This window comes from Seriola aureovittata, chromosome 23 (assembly GCF_021018895.1).
Source record: "Seriola aureovittata isolate HTS-2021-v1 ecotype China chromosome 23, ASM2101889v1, whole genome shotgun sequence".
Lineage (NCBI taxonomy): Eukaryota > Metazoa > Chordata > Actinopteri > Carangiformes > Carangidae > Seriola > Seriola aureovittata.
In genome coordinates, this window is record NC_079386.1 from 12,223 (window position 1) to 25,245 (window position 13,023).

Here is a 13,023-nt window from a genome sequence, read left to right on the forward strand (position 1 = left end):
TCAGGTGTAGCTGATAACTTTATGACATGTAAACATGAAATCCATCATATTCTTCATGAATGCTACTCAAATAGACAGGAAAACCTATACTGAAGTGTCCGGATAGACAGGACAATGAGTGACAAAAACTCAGTTCTCAGACACAGAGAACGCTTCTGACGAGGACTTAGAGCAGATCCTGACGCTTAAAGCGCTTTTCAACATTATCGCGTTCTCAGGTGTAGCTGATAACTTTATGACATGTAAACATGAAATCCATCATATTCTTCATGAATGCTACTCAAATAGACAGGAAAACTTATCCTGAAGTGTTCTGTGTAGAAATCCCACTAAATGTGAATGCTCAGATTTTGGATACACACAGACAGCTTTGAGGAGGGAAAGAGCCGATTTAGACGCTGGAAACGTGGAAACAGCGCTTTACAACAGTATCGCATTCTCAGGTGTAGCTGATAACTTTATGACATGTAAACATGAAATCCATCATATTCTTCATGAATGCTACTCAAATAGACAGGAAAACTTATCCTGAAGTTTTCTGTGTAGAAATCCCACTAAATGTGAATGCTCAGATTTTGGATACACACAGACAGCTTTAAGGAGGGAAAGAGCCGATTTAGACGCTGGAAACGTGGAAACAGCGCTTTACAACAGTATCGCATTCTCAGGTGTAGCTGATAACTTTATGACATGTAAACATGAAATCCATCATATTCTTCGTGAATGCTACTCAAATAGACAGGAAAACCTATACTGAAGTGTTCTGTATAGACAGGACAATGAGTGACAAAAACTCAGTTCTCAGACACAGAGAACGCTTCTGACGAGGACTTAGAGCAGATCCTGACGCTTAAAGCGCTTTTCAACAGTATCGCATTCTCAGGTGTAGCTGATAACTTTATGACATGTAAACATGAAATCCATCATATTCTTCATGAATGCTACTCAAATAGACAGGAAAACTTATCCTGAAGTGTTCTGTGTAGAAATCCCACTAAATGTGAATGCTCAGATTTTGGATACACACAGACAACTTTAAGGAGGGAAAGAGCCGATTTAGACGCTGGAAACGTGGAAACAGCGCTTTACAACAGTATCGCATTCTCAGGTGTAGCTGATAACTTTATGACATGTAAACATGAAATCCATCATATTCTTCATGAATGCTACTCAAATAGACAGGAAAACCTATCCTGAAGTGTTCTGTATAGACAGGACAATGAGTGACAAAAACTCAGTTCTCAGACACAGAGAACGCTTCTGACGAGGACTTAGAGCAGATCCTGACGCTTAAAGCGCTTTTCAACAGAATCGCATTCTCAGGTGTAGCTGATAACTTTATGACATGTAAACATGAAATCCATCATATTCTTCATGAATGCTACTCAAATAGACAGGAAAACTTATCCTGAATTTTTCTGTGTAGAAATCCCACTAAATGTGAATGCTCAGATTTTGGATACACACAGACAGCTTTAAGGAGGGAAAGAGCCGATTTAGACGCTGGAAACGTGGAAACAGCGCTTTACAACAGTATCGCATTCTCAGGTGTAGCTGATAACTTTATGACATGTAAACATGAAATCCATCATATTCTTCATGAATGCTACTCAAATAGACAGGAAAACTTATCCTGAAGTGTTCTGTGTAGAAATCCCACTAAATGTGAATGCTCAGATTTTGGATACACACAGACAGCTTTAAGGAGGGAAAGAGCCGATTTAGACGCTGGAAACGTGGAAACAGTGCTTTACAACAGTATCGCATTCTCAGGTGTAGCTGATAACTTTATGACATGTAAACATGAAATCCATCATATTCTTCATGAATGCTACTCAAATAGACAGGAAAACCTATCCTGAAGTGTTCTGTATAGACAGGACAATGAGTGACAAAAACTCAGTTCTCAGACACAGAGAAAGCTTCTGACGAGAACACTAAGTTTGGAAAGATTTTAGACCGTACTCCCTCAGATGCAGGCACTTATATTTCTTTTTTCAACAAAATTTCATAAATCTGTTTTACTTTCATATGCTTTAAATTCTTCTTAACACTGTTAAATTCAAGAAAAAGATTTGGCATGTCACTCTTTCCCAAATTTATTGTCTGTTTTTCAATAACCTTAACCCATTTTACAATACCTGTTTTAATATTTTCAAACACATTATCTACTGTTGACCTTCTAACGTCCTCATAGCATTCTAAAACACAGTCATATATTTCTCTATTGGGTAAGAAGCAACAATATCCTCAATCTGCCTAACTCCAGCTGACATACACAGCTAATACATATAAAACATTTTCCCATTCTTCTCTATTTTAGGGCTCAAACACATACGTTGTTCTATTATCTGAGTTATATCACCACAATCATATATCACATCCTTTAAGAATTCTGCCCATGCCCCAAAGATTTCCTGATAGAACAAAGGCACTGTATTTGTAACGCACTTTTCCAAACACATGAAAATTCCACCTTCACCTAAACCTCCACATTTAAATAGATAGTGCCTAAAAAAGACAATCCATCCACAATCTTTATTTCCATATAAATACTTCTGTACCATTTTAATTCTCATTGCTTTCGTTTTAGTATCTATATCAACTAATTTACGTTCTCCATTCTTGTAACTACCAATCAGTGGCTTTGTTGAAATCTTAACCAACTTACCACCCCATGGAAAATTAATTACATACCTCAAAATTTTATTTATTATTATTTATTTTATTTTGAAATTGACACTGACCTGCATCTATTATACCGAAAAACATAATTTTAGATTTTTAAATATGAGTTTTTGCACCGGAAGCCTTCCCATATATTTCAATGTCTTTCATAACACACTTCACACTAACTCTTTTACTGTGGAGGTAATATCATCTGCAATCCAATAAATCAAACTAATTTTGTCAAAAGGAATTTTAATACCTTTAATTATTCTATCTTTTTTGACAAATGCTGCCACAGGTTCAGCTGAAAAATTAGAGAAAATATAGCAAAAAAGCAGCGTTGCCTCACAGATCTCTCTAGTACATAATTTATTTTAACAATATAACAAAATTAAAAAAAAAAACCCTTTCATATTTAAATTCAGTCTGTAATATTATGTCAGTTTGTACTGAAAAGGTTAATGTTCTCATCTGACTGCTTTTCCAATAAAGCCTGTGTATATTCTCATTTGTCCAGGTCATAGTATCTTAAAGGAGTTTTTTTTAAATCGAAAACAACTGGACTAGGTTATTTGTCTGCGAAGACGTTTCACCTCTCATCCAAGAGGCTTCATCAGTTCGTGTACGCATCTGACCAGGCTAGGACTGGTCCTGGTTTATTTTCCAATAAACAGCAGTCCATTCGATTATACACAGCTTTAAGATCATTAAATATCACTCTGTGCCTTGCTTCACGTCGACTGTGTTTTTTAAACAGGAATGCCTCAGTATGGTGTTGCAAATAGGAAGTGAATATGAAGTTTAAACAGACTATATTGTCATATTACGTCAGTATGGACAGATGAGGTCAAAGTGTTGCTTTGAGCGTCCCGAGCGCAAACAGCAGTCTATTAGGCGTAATACAATGTTTGAAGTTCATTCAAAGCAACACTATATTTAGTGTTCAGACTCCTGCCCGACTCATACACACCGTGAACATCGTTAAAAAGCTATCTGGTGCCTTTTTTCATGTCACCTGTCTTTTGTCTCAGGAAAACCTCAGCATGCTGTTTCCCGTGTGTACGTGTGGCAAATAGGACGAATATGAATTTTAAACAGACTCTATTGTCGTATTATGTCAGTATGGACAAATGAGGTCAAAGGCGTAATATAGTATATACGATCCATTCAAGTAATACAATGTTCACAGGACTCATACAAACCTTTAACATTGTTAAAATGCAGTCTGGTGCCTTTTTTCACTGTACATGTCTTTTCATTCAGGAAAGCCTCCGCATGCTGTTTCCCCTGTGTACGTATGGTATATATAAATATGATTTTTAAACAGACTCTAACGTCATATTATGTCAGTATGGACAGATAAGGTTTAAGTGTCGCTCAACGTCCCGAGCGCTAACAGCAGTCTATGAGGCGTAATGTTTAAAGAACATTCAGAGCAATATAGTATTCAGACTCCAGCTGGACTCATACACACCGTTAATATTGTTAAAATGCAGTCTGGTGCCTTTTTTCACTGTGCATGTCTTTTGTCTCAGGAAAGAAATATTATGTCCGTTTGTATTGAAAATGTTAATGCGCTCATTTGACTGTTTCTCCTATCAACAGCAGTTCATTTGGTGTTATACACAGCACTAAGATCAAGAAATATCACTCTGTGCCTTTTTTTTTTTTACTTCGCTTGTCTTTCTTAACAGGAAAGCCTTTAAAATGTTAAAGTGTTGATCTGAGCGTCTGTAGTGCCAACGGCATTCCATTTGGGGTCATAGACAGCGTTAACATACAATGACATATACCTGAGCAGGACGTGTTAAAGTTTACAAACATAATATTACTTTTATTTTGGGAATGTGGCAGAGTTGAACAGTTGGACTTTTTGCACTTGGTTGGAACAGATATGCTGCTGTATGCAGTAAGTATAATATCCTTATGTTTTATCTTCGAGCAGTTATGTTTGGCTTCAGGCTGACTTTACTCAGCTTTCTGGATCTTCAAAATGTAAGTCAAATTTCTTGCAATGCTTGGCAGTAACTTTATTGAAGCAAGGCAATGGTCCATTTCACTGAGAATTGTTTTAGTTTTTCTGGTCCAAACCGAGGCTGTTGTCGGGATCAGGAAATTCCTTGTCTTGCCCTGAACAAATTCCTGACTTAAGTATTTAAGACTTTTCTTAACATTTGATTTATTCTCTTACGTTTTTCATTTTACTCTCTGTGATATGTTAAAGTCAGTGACCAACAGTGTGCTGATTTTTTGTTTCATTTTTCAGTCAAGAACGTCTGTTCAGTCTTTCTTTATTGTGACTGTTATTAAGTCATCCGTCTGTTCACTCACAGATCAATAAACTTCCATGTTGAGGACACCTCAGATTCATTGACGGAAGAAACAACACACTCATCAGTTTTATTTTAAGGCAAAATCACTCAACTTCCTTTGTGCCTCAGGTACAGTTTTCTAACATAACACTTTTGTTACAGAGGAATGAAACGACACTTCAATGTCACCACTGCTGTAAACTGAACACAGGAGCTGGTGAATGACGTCGAGTCTGAAGACTTGTCAATGTGCTCATGCTTTCATACAAAACAGTTGCTGTAGGAGAAACTAGTTCTTCTCATGAATCAGCAGCATCAGGTGATGAGACCAGTGATCAATGACATCATTAGACAAGAAGCAGAGCAAATCAGGTTTTATTTATATATAAAAATTGTAACTTTTTCAATCATTGGGAAAAAGAAACATCTATGAAAATAAGGTGAGAGAAGAAATGTGTTAAGTGTTATTAAAAACTTCTCTGCTTTCACAAAGTAACACGACACCTCAGAATAACAGCAGGATGCTGCTCGACTGCTGCTGCTCCATTTAGAACCACAATCCAACACTTATGGCTCAGAGCCTGAGAGCTGGGCTGAACCTCGCTGAGTGAAATCATGGCAGTGAGTATCTCAGACACGCTCCACCCTGACAGATGACAGAAGACTATCTGGGGAAAAAGTGAGCCAATAAAACTTGATGATGAGCTCCTCTTCACACAAATGCTTTCCACAAACACCACAAACACATAAAACACAGCTGATACATCCCCAGCTCAAAGTGTCAGTTTAGCTGAATGTGTGTGTGTGTGTCCTCAGGTTGACCGTTACCCAGCCTGCTTTGGTTGTCAGGGTGGATGGGCCACTGTAATTGTAGCATGTTGGTGAGGTTGGATGTGAGGGCTTGTAGATGGCAGCATCGACAGGCTGCAGTGATGTCACACTTCACTCCAGTGTCTCGCATGAAGCAGCATCAGGGCACCGCCCTCAGGCTTAGTCGTTGTCTTTCCCGCCTGTTTTACTCAACTGCAACAAAAACACAAAAACACATGTAACACAGGTCTGTGTTGTTGAGGACGTTTAAAGACATTTTAACTGAGATGGTTTCACTTACATGCTGGAGGACGGTTGTATCAACGAGCAGGGAGAAGAGACAACAGAACAAAAAGAAGTTAGTTCATCATATTGCTAGACTCAGAGGTAAGAGGTGCTGCACCATCTAGTGGAGAAAAGGTGAAATGCACCTACTTTAATAACATCCACCCAGTTCCAGCCTCGAGGCAGTTCTCCTTTATTATCTGAAAGAACAAATCCTTCTTTTAAAATGATGAATGTGTTTAGAACTAATATCAACCAGACAGTCAAAATTAAATAGCATCTGTTGCACAAAAATGAGACATCCTGTTGGGTTTAATTGTTTTATTGTACTCAGTGTCAGCATCATGCAGCTTCAATGAAGAGCTGAAATAAGAACACAGACCATATACAGTAGGTCATTGTATCATATGTGTGGGAAAAGTGTTTTTCAAGGTTAAGTTTAAGTTCAACAGTGTTATATGTGGATATCTGTCAGGACAGTGCTTCCCTACAGCACCTCCTCTCATAATTGTTTTCACGTTTCCTATATATACTCTGTTGGTGTGATGTGGTTGATGAATCTTGAAAATCAAATGTGCTTTCATGTGAGAGGGTCACAGAGGAACATGAATGAAACACTGTGGCAGTTGCAGCTATCCACTGTGGTTGGTTTGTCTATAGCACGATATTTCAATTTTGCAGTCAATGCGAGAGCCCCATTTAGGGTTGAGGTCCTTTTGGTGCAGTTTCCAAGACTCCTTCTCCAGCTGCTTTCCCTTTTCCTATTCACCAATTGGTTTGCTTAGTCAATTAGCTTCTCCTGTTAGGCTTTCTGTGACAGGGCCTTCAGTGCTGTAAAACCAGGCTAAACAATCCCAATTGGCCATGGGATGTAACAAGCTCTCTGATTGGTTGGAGAACTAACCAGTCATATCATATCCATAGGGTTTTAGGCTAAATTGGCTTTGGGCTTATTTATCGGTGGATTAATTGTTCATTTATAAATTCTTTTAACAATTCCCATTTTATTTCACATTTAAATATGAAATTAAGGAAATACTTTATTAGTTTTCCTGCGATGTCCCTGGTCCTCCATACTGTTGATTTATCAGTAAACTCAACAGCTAATAATGTTATGTGGTTTGTCGTTAGTTGTGTTAAAGAGGAGCTATTATGGCCATTTTTAAGACATTATTTTTCTTCTGCTGTACATTTTATACAAGACCCTCTCTCTGAAACGCTCTGTTAGCGCTCAGGGCCAGTATTCACAAAGAATCTTAAGGCTAAAAGTAGTCTTAACTTGCCGATTTAGGAGAAACTCCTAAAAATAATGGGCGTGTCAGTCCTAACTTTAGGATTCCTATTTTATTTTACTAAGAGCTATTCACAAAGCCAGTTAGCGCTAAAAGTAGCTCCTAAGTCTGGGAGAAGTTAGAAATAGTTGAGAGGACGCCTAACTCACTAAGACCAAATCACAAAGAATCATAAAAGGGTCAGCGCTGTCATTCCACGTCGCAGTGTTTTGAGAACCTAAAACGATGTTGAATTACTTAAAAGATACTGTCAATCACGAGGGAATAATGATTGTTGTGGAGTTTGTGAAGGATGCAATCTCCTACCAACTGACACAACCCGATCAGTGCGGAAATTTGTCTAGCAACACTGTGTTACTTGGCACAGAGAAAAAACGATCCACAAAACAATAAATGCGCTTTGACCTAACATCATAGGACAATACATACGATTTTTTAAAAATGTTCAACAACTACAGGGAAATAGAGCAGCTTTATAGCAATAGCTGGTCTACCTGCTGTGATTGATGCCATAGATGGAAACATGTAAAAATGATTGCACCATCGCAAGACAAGGAAGTATTTGTGGACAGGAAAACAAAATCACGCCATCAACACACAGGTTGTATTCAATGCTGGCTGTACAGCTGTAGACGTTGTTGTACAGTGTACAGGACTACCCAAGAGTCATGGATCTAAATGGAGAGTGACCTGAGGCAGCTGATTGAAAGGTTCATATTCTACCTGTCTGGTGTATGAGGTGTATGAAGATTTCTCCTGTCCCCCACCAAGGTCCCTTGGTGAGGGACAGCAGAAATCTTCATACACCTCAACCCACAGCCAGGGCCACAGCTACATTACAAAAGGTACACCTACAATAGGTTGTGGATAATAGGCTGCCAGTTAGGTTTATTTAGGTAGTCTAGGACTTTTTTTCCATTGGGAGAATTGAATGTAAGTTTTGATAGTAAAATTAAATTCTCCCAGGTCGACACAAACCTTATTATACAGATGCATTTTGGAGAATGCACTACTTTTGTAAACAGCTCTTAAGCCGTTATTATTTAATTTGTATTCATTTATTTCTGTTTTTTTTTTTTTTTTTTTTTTTATTATTACTGCGGGATGTTGCACATTTGTTTTCATGGGCACACACCTGTCTTTCATCAACCAATCGCTGTGGTTCCTGCAAGGGAGCTCATCCATTGAAACTGACAAAGCAATGCAGTCGCACTCCTAGCTTAGGAGTTTTCGCTTCTCCATACTAAAAGTTGGAGTGGTAAGATAAAATGCTACAAAAGCAGATGGGCTACAGCAGCAGAAGACCACACCAGGTGCCACTCCTATCAGCTAAGAACAAGAAACTGAGGCTACAATTCACATGGGCTTAACAAAATTGGACAGTAGAAGATTGGAAAAACGTTGCCTGGTCTAATGAGTCTCGATTCAAATTGGTAGGGTCAGAATTTGACGTAAACAACATGAAAGCATGGATCCATCCTGCCTTGTATCAATGTTTCAGGCTGGTGGTGGTGGTGTAATGGTGTAGAGGATATTTTCTTGGCACACTTTGGGACCCTTAGTACCAGTTTAAATGCCACAGCCTACATGAGGATTGCTGCTGACCATGTCCATCCTTTTATGACCACAATGTACCCATCTTCTGATGGCTACTTACAGCAGGATAACGTGCCATGTCACAAAGCTCAAATTATCTCAAACTGGTTCCTTGAACATGACAATGAGCTCACTGTACTCAAACGGCCTCCACAGTCACCAGATCTCAATCTAATAGATCACGTTTGGGATGTGGTGCAACTGGAATGAAAACCTCTGAGGAATGTTTTGAGCACCTTGTTGACTCTATGCCACAAAGAATTAAGGCAGCTCTGAAGGCAAAAAGGGGTCCAACCCGTTACTAGCGAGACGTACCTAATAAAGTGGCCAGTGAGTGTATAGTTAATGGGCTAAGTATATGAATCCACCAGTATAACCAGTATAAATCCGGCAGTTTGAACAGGTGAAGACTGCCCTGACTAATGTACCTGTTCTGTTGATGATCCTCCTCTTCTGAGCTTTTGTCAGCTGTTCCTTCTTCTCCCTCTTCTTGGTTGTTGAGCTGGTTGTTGTTACATCACTGCTTGATGTCAACGCCTGCAACAACAAGACATAATCAAAAGCTGTTTTCTTGAAACACAATGACTCTGATCATCACTGAAACTGATGTGCACAGCTGATGGAGAATGAAAATACAATGAATGTCTCAATTCAAAATGTCTCAATTCAAAATCAAGATATACAACCAAACTTCTGACTTAACTTTTCATAAGATGTGATTTTGAGGGAATAGATTATGTAATTGTATAAAACACCACAGCCATCAGTCGGAAGTATTGAGGATGGTCAGAAGACAGAACTGTACTCACCACAGCTGTCACTACAGGTTTATGGTTCTCCATGAGTGCTTCCTGGTTATCCTTGGCCCACTCAAACAGGGTGTACATCATGGCGGTCCCCAGGTTTGCCTCCACTTGCTCCTCCAGCTTTGACAGGATCATCTGCTTCGTCTCTGCAGAGCTGTGATTGAACCCAAAGAAAAAATAAGACAATGTCCATAAACAACGGTATCGTACTGCAGTCTCTCACTGACACAAGCTGACCAAAGACATTTTTGCTACTTTAGCTCATTTGAGGCCACTGTGTGTTGGCATTGGCGTCCCCTAGTGGTGGTGGCAAAGAGAAAGATAAGAATTCAGACAAAATGTATCTGCAGTGGCAACTTTTAACTGATTTGAGTATTTTTAGACTCATTATGCTTAAATTTGATAATGTTTTGGTAAATAAGAGGATTTAGTATTTCTGTTTTGTTCCAGGCAGTCTGGAGCTTTGAAAAAGCTTTCAGATATTCCTGTTCAGAAATAAATTTCAGAAAATCTAAGTCCACCGAACCAATAAAACAAACAAAAACACACAAAATCTCAAAAATTAAAAAAAAAAACTTAAGACAGGCTGTTTGTAAGTTTTCTCTGCCTCTGTACATGGTTTCTTGCTGGGCCATTGTTATGTTTACAAGGCAAGAGGTTATAATACGTTCTCTGAACAGCTATGTCTTCAGGGCAGACTGGAGGCTGCAGTGAGTCACTATCAGAGAGTGATGAGATGGGCCGGGGCTAGCTGGTTAGCATGCTAACTTCAGTTGAAGAAAAGACATGATAGAGTCAAGAGTTAACATTGGTGTTTGATGCTGAACGTGATGAAAACAATGATGTCAAACTCATCTACACTAATGGAAACTGTCAACAAGAAGAAGCCATGGCGGAGAATAAGAAACGGTCCAAAGTTTAGCTACACTTCACGAAAAAATGGTCATTTCAAGTCAGGGTCTAAACACTAGTATGTTACATAGAGTAACAATAAAATTAGTGTCACATTTAAACAGTTAAACTGGGGCTTCGGCAAACCTTCAGTCACATCCATATTGTTTTTGTACTGTTTCTACACTTTGTTCAGACTCAGTTGTGTTGATGCTGAAAACCTCTGTAGGCAGAAAATTAATTTCCTGATTAATTTCAATAACCAGAATCAATAATGGCATCGGCATATTAATTCCCATAAATACACATGGCTTTAATATTTCTAAAATAATTTTTTTTGGCCCAGACAGCAACAATTTTCACCTGGATTGTCCTTTTTTTAATTTTTTTACTCAAATTTCCTACTTAAAAATTAATCAAGGTGTCAAAAGACAGTATTGACACTAAAACTGTTCTGTGGTTCTATCAGAGCAGGTGCATCCCTCTCTATCTTTACGAATCAGAGAAGACCTCCTCTCCTAACACCCCAACATGTCTAACTAGCTCTTACTGTGAACTTTACTTGCACCTTTTTACTTAGTTCTTGCACCAAGGTCTCCTACTGAAGCTTTAGTGATGTCCCTCACTCGTAAGTCTCTGTGGATAAAAGCATCTGTCAGATGACTAAATGCAATTGTGTGTGTAAACTGTTTATTACAGTTGAATGGTCCTACGATTTATCCCTGCAGGTATGAAGTGATTGGTGTTTCCAGATTTTGCTCTCATCTGTCATCAGTAGTTCAAATAAAAATCAAAGCATGACCGAAGGGAGATCTGACAATACACTGTACTTCAAACATACATCCTATTGTTGAAAAAGGCATCAAGGGAGATTTCGGGGGCTGTCTCAGGATACGTCTCTGGCCATGTGATGTCCAGGATGAAAGCTTTGATGTCCTCAAGGTTTCCTATCTTTTATATAAAACAGAAGGTGAGACAAGTTACTACAGCAGAATCAATCCGAACAGCTTGTAGCTGTGAAGAATAATCTTCAGTCTTTGTCTTTCTTTTAATTTCTGTTGATTTGTTGTATTTTTAAAGCAGGTTTGTACGGTACAGAGTACTCACCCTAAACTGAAATGACACTGGGCTGACTTCCTTGAAACCCTCATCCCCTTCATAGATGGAGCGCAGAGCCTCCAGCTCCATCTGTGATTGAACAAGAGGTTAGTGACAGGTTAGTCTGATATAAGTAGTTGTTTGTCGCGCCCGAACACCGTTCAGAAATATGGTAAATTAAATTTGAGGCAGTTTGAGGGGTGTGCAGGACAGAAACTAAACTTTACACATCACCATGGTGACTTATTTTTTTATTTGGCATATATGGAATCCTCTAGGCATAAAATGACTTCCATAAATATAACCTTTGACTTCCTAAAGCCACTTTCTCCTGTAAATGGAGCAAGGTGGCTTCGGTGAAACGTCGATATTTTGTGGGCATAATATTGCTACTGATGGTTACAGTGTACACCGAATAACTTTGCAAACGTTTTCTAGTGAGACAACGTCTTTAATTTTAGTTTCTGTGGCATGTATTCCTATCAATAACGCAACACATTAATTTAGCAGATTTTGGATGGAGTTTGGTGATATTTTCTCCGTTATGAACGTCGCGAATCAGGGCTTAACAACGGATGAAAACCCACTTGACACCCTGGTCTGGCCGCTTCTATAGTTACAAACAGTGCTTGCACATTAAAGTAAAACTAACATGTTGACTTATTTTATGTCTGACAAGTAGGGAAGCCCTGAAACCCAGCCTCAAATGCTAATAGCCATGCTACTGATATGTAGTTAGCTATTAGCCGCTAACGGCAGTGGCAACTACTGCACCATCATTCATTCATTCATACCTCTTGATCCTCGTTCGCTGTCATGGTTCTCCTCCTGTTTCTGTTCACAGCTTCAAACCTATAAAACTTCCACAGTTAACGACCCATTTCTCTCATTAAAACTTCACTGTTTTAATTTCACAACTTCCCCAACTGCTACAACCACTGACACCATGCCAGTACACGCATGCGCTGTAGGGCACGCTACGTAAACTGAACCATGTTGTCGTGCGTGGATACAGTTTATTATTATAATTATTACATTAAAATGATTACATTATTACAGTTACATTAAAAGAATAATGTTTTTGGGAATACATTTGACCGCAGCATATTGTGGATAAACTGATATAATAAAAGAAAACATTCACATGGATATAGCAGGAATATAATATGAGATGTAAGGGAAGTGATTTTGGGTAGTATATGTTAATAAATACTGTTAGTGATGAAGTAAGAGACACATCAGGTAAAACGGGCTTTAGTCTGC

General features: G+C 38.7%; 1 protein-coding gene across 1 annotated transcript; it reads right to left on the bottom strand.

Moving 5' to 3' along the window:
- Positions 1 to 5,341: 5,341 nt before the first annotated feature.
- Positions 5,342 to 12,718, bottom strand: rwdd (RWD domain containing 4). The gene is made up of 6 exons (XM_056369961.1): positions 12,555 to 12,718; positions 11,770 to 11,850; positions 11,504 to 11,613; positions 9,775 to 9,925; positions 9,394 to 9,502; positions 5,342 to 6,277 (listed from the first exon to the last, which is right to left on the bottom strand). The coding sequence occupies exons 1-6, from the start codon at positions 12,576 to 12,578 to the stop codon at positions 6,174 to 6,176; spliced, it is 579 nt and encodes a 192-aa protein (XP_056225936.1). The 5' UTR covers positions 12,579 to 12,718; the 3' UTR covers positions 5,342 to 6,173.
- Positions 12,719 to 13,023: the final 305 nt, after the last annotated feature.